We start from the raw sequence: 3,874 nt of genomic DNA, 5'->3' as shown, positions 1-3,874 counted from the left end.
CTTCGTGAGGTAGCTCGCATTACGCGTGTGCTTCCTTGTTTAAAGTGCAACGAGCACATAGGCAATACCCCTCTACGCGGCCACTAGCTGGTGTACCCAAAGTGAGCATCATCCGCACTTTCACGCGCGTTCTGCTAAGCATAGGTACTTGGCGATACGTCGAATTCCATGATCACCCGGAACTGGTACAGAGTCTGGCCTCCAAACGATCACTACTGCTACTCCGCAATTGCATCAAGACAGTCTGACACCACGTATCACAATCACCGGTGGCATCGGCACATTGGGATTGAGCTCACCAACCTTCGAAATAACATCTTGCTCAACAGTGACAAGAAGGACGTGATCAACAGATTGGAAGATCTGCATGACGCCGGCTTTGCCAATAATGAAACCTGGCCTGATCAAGCATCCACCAAGGGCCTCGAGACCATCAAGCAAGACATCACCAACGCTCTCAGTGACATACAAACCCAGGTTACCGATAACCTGGGAATCCTCACCACCTTTGATGAGGCAGCTCTCAAACAGTTCGAAGCGGTGAAGGAGAATCTCACACAGCTCTGCGAGGCCATCAAAACTGAAGGCACATACGGCGTGGATAATCTCAGGGCATTGCTCAATACGACGATAAAGGAGAAATTGGCGCGTATTAAGAACAAACTTGGTGAGCTACAAACCTTTGATTTAAGCGCTGCAATCAGGGATGCTGAGAACTTCCTCACCAGCGCCGATCCAACAGCCCAGGCAACAATCACGTCAATCAGAGGCGTAGTAAGCTCCAACGTCGAAGAAGCCCAGAACGATCTCATCACCCAAGTCAACAAGAACTACGTCACGTCAGTGAAAGCCATTCTGCTAGAGTTCGCGGAGAAAGCCGAGAAGGAGTTGGCGCCTCTACCTAAGGAAATCACCGACGATTTGGACATCGGTTACAAGGGGTTCATGAACAAGATGGAACATACGTTTATTGCGAGAGTTAAGAGAATCGATGCTGTTGACCCCCAAAATCTCGCAGATGAAGGTTCTTCATTGAGCAAAGTGTCATCTATTTTCAAAGGAGCAGTAAGTGCGTTCTTCATCAAGTTGCAAAATCAAGACGCATTCAAGGCCGACTTCAGCAGAATCAGACCTTCGTACAACGCTCTGACTAACATGCTCACCAAGCTAGAGACATCAACGTATTTCGATGACAAATTCAGTACCAATCTAGACACCCTCAATAATGCCGTCACTGCCTTCAAACCCTCTACCTACGGCGCAGCCAAGTGCCCCTTACTCCTCAATGCTCTAAAAGCAGGCTTCACCCCCCTCGTCGAGGAGCTCAAAAAGGCCTACGTTTCGACGTACTCTTTGAGGACCATCGAATGGGAGAAACTCACCGAGGCGGAAAGTAGAAACTACGCCAAAATCTGTCTCACCATCACGCCCATCTTATATCAAGAATTAACTACTCTAAAGCACGGACTTGATATTTATGATTGGACGACCTACAGAATATACAATTCGTCGGATCATACCTCCAGCCTCCACGCTCTCTTCTTCCGCGACAACGGGTATGACGTCCATCGTCCTGAGAACGCTGAGCACGGCGAACTAAATCACAGAAAAGACTTCAATGGTAGCAGCATTCTCAAACACCTAACAAATCAAACGCATAATTTGTTCAGTCAACAGTCATCTCCCGTCACCGACATTCCTCGATCGGCATCCGGGTCGGACGAGCTTGATGTAACCGTCGCGGAGGAGAGCGGTCTCATCCGAAAACTCTATGATCTCTTAAAAACGTACTTCAGTGTATGCCACCTTACCCGTGTTGATAAACCCCGGGCTCCACGCTCCGTTTACGAAATCCTTGTCTGGTGTAACGGCCTGCAGTTCAACCCCGTGTACGAAAAGCTCAAGGCGCAAGTTAAATCTGAGTTCATGAAGGAGGACAAGCAAAGGCCGGGTACTAAAACGCTGCAGCTTTTCGATGCGCACCCATCTCCAGTCAAATACACTGACGTTGTCGACGAGCTCTACAATGTGTCTGCCAACTCCCACGCCGTCCTCACCGCTATCCTAGGCCACGGTCACAAGGACGGAATCTACGCGTGTGAGTTCTCCGACAACTCGCTTAAATTAGATTACCCTAGCAACATGATCCAGTTGCTGTGTACGTTGTTCGACCTGCTCAAGCGCCTCTACCACCAGCTGTACTTCCTGCTGCAGCGGTGTCAACTTACAACTCAGCTCAGCGGCTGGAGGGAGTGCCACTACGGCAGGTACATCGGTGGGTCGGGCTGGCAGTGCAACACGAAGCAGTGCCCTAAGCAAGACTGCAATGAAAAGCACGACCAAAGTGGCAACCAAACGGGTGAGCAATTTCCCAACTGCGGCGTCAAGTCGCCACTGCAATCGTTTTTGGAGGACGGTCTGAAAGGCCACCTGCCGCATTCGGTAGCGGCTAGGGGATCGAGTCTGTCATGTGGCACGTGTGGCAATACACCTGGTATGCCGTGCAGAACGCCAATGGGCTTCGCTGACATTGGTGCCATCGCGTCGCATACGATGATTGGCCAGAATATACGCGAAGTGCTTTACGATTTTTGTGGGCGTCCGAATTCCCCGCTCACTAGACTGTGCGGTTACCTCAACTGCCTTTTGCCTAGTGCACCGAAAACCCTGGCGGACATGTTCAGCTTCTACTATCACCTCACCGATCGCTGGGGTATGCACGGTCAAACGCATAAACAACTGGCATTTACAGAGAAAGTCACCGCTGCCAATTTTGGGCGTCCTTATGGTGATTTAAAAGTCTACCACTTATTTACCCCTAGTCACTCAGCATTGAAGAAGGGCCACTCCGATGGCAGCCTGGGCAGTCTCGTATGCTCATCGAGGGACTCCGTCGTATGCGGTCCTTATCTGCGTCCCATCGGTCACGCCATCTACGAGACGTTCTCGTCGAAACACGCCGATAAGTACTTGTCGTGGATCGTTTACCTGACGGCGACGTTCTACGATCTGCTGAAGAAACTGTACGATGAGTGCAACTCTAAATGCGGTGCCAGGGGATCGAATTGCCATGGAAAAGCGTGCATCAAAGAATGTAGAACTACATCTAAACATGATCCGCCACGACATCACGATGCCAAATGCAAATCCATTGTAAAGTGCAATTCCACGCTGCCGACATTGGCGAAGTACGGCTTCGTTCTCGGCGATCCAGAGAGGCTGAACGGAAGTGCAGGCATTGAGAAAAAACGCACGTGCAGAGATTTCTGTACAGTATTCGCGGAGTCATTTGAGAAGGACTCACATCTTGTGCAGTTATTCAAAGCCATTGATAATTTCATGTTCACCATCCGCTCACCGTTCCTGTGGATGACCGTGGCGCTCTGGTCGCTGTCCCTCTTCTACCTCATCTGCGTAATGGTTGGCAGACTGGATGTGCTCCACATACGCTCACACCTGAGGATACCGTCGTCTCACAAGATAATGGCGCAATCATTGTTGGCTGCAGCACGTGTCGGCAATGTTGCCAAGATATCGTATCTACAACCGTAATTGTATTCACACTTGCAATTCACAGCAACTCACGTAACTACTCACCTACTCACCTAACCGACAAACGTAGTCTAATGTCTCGAATTACTCTAGCGGCAACCTGTGAACAAAATAGCAGCTAAATTAGGTTATGAGAGAACGACGTAGCAACGTGTTAACCGAGCAACCAGGCAAAGTGTTAAGCTAGCAACCAGGCGAAGTGCTAACCTAGCACCCAGGCAAAGTGCTAAGCTAGCAACCAGGCAAAATGCTAAGCTAGCAACCAGCCAAGTGCTGAGCTCACAACTAAGCCAAGTGCTAGATGGCAACCGGGCAAGGGCTA

General features: G+C 50.0%; 1 protein-coding gene across 1 annotated transcript; it reads left to right on the top strand.

Annotated features, from left to right (window-relative positions):
- Nucleotides 1-168: 168 nt before the first annotated feature.
- On the top strand, nucleotides 169-3,552 carry BBBOND_0001410 (hypothetical protein, conserved; the record flags this gene model as incomplete). The annotated part of the gene is made up of 1 exon (XM_012914982.1): nucleotides 169-3,552. The coding sequence occupies one exon, from the start codon at nucleotides 169-171 to the stop codon at nucleotides 3,550-3,552; it is 3,384 nt and encodes a 1,127-aa protein (XP_012770436.1).
- Nucleotides 3,553-3,874: the final 322 nt, after the last annotated feature.

The sequence above is a fragment of the Babesia bigemina genome, scaffold Bbigscaff_62372, assembly GCF_000981445.1.
Source record: "Babesia bigemina genome assembly Bbig001, scaffold Bbigscaff_62372".
Lineage (NCBI taxonomy): Eukaryota > Apicomplexa > Aconoidasida > Piroplasmida > Babesiidae > Babesia > Babesia bigemina.
The sequence above is the reverse complement of the archived record's forward strand: the minus strand, read 5'-3'. Positions and strand labels throughout refer to the sequence as shown.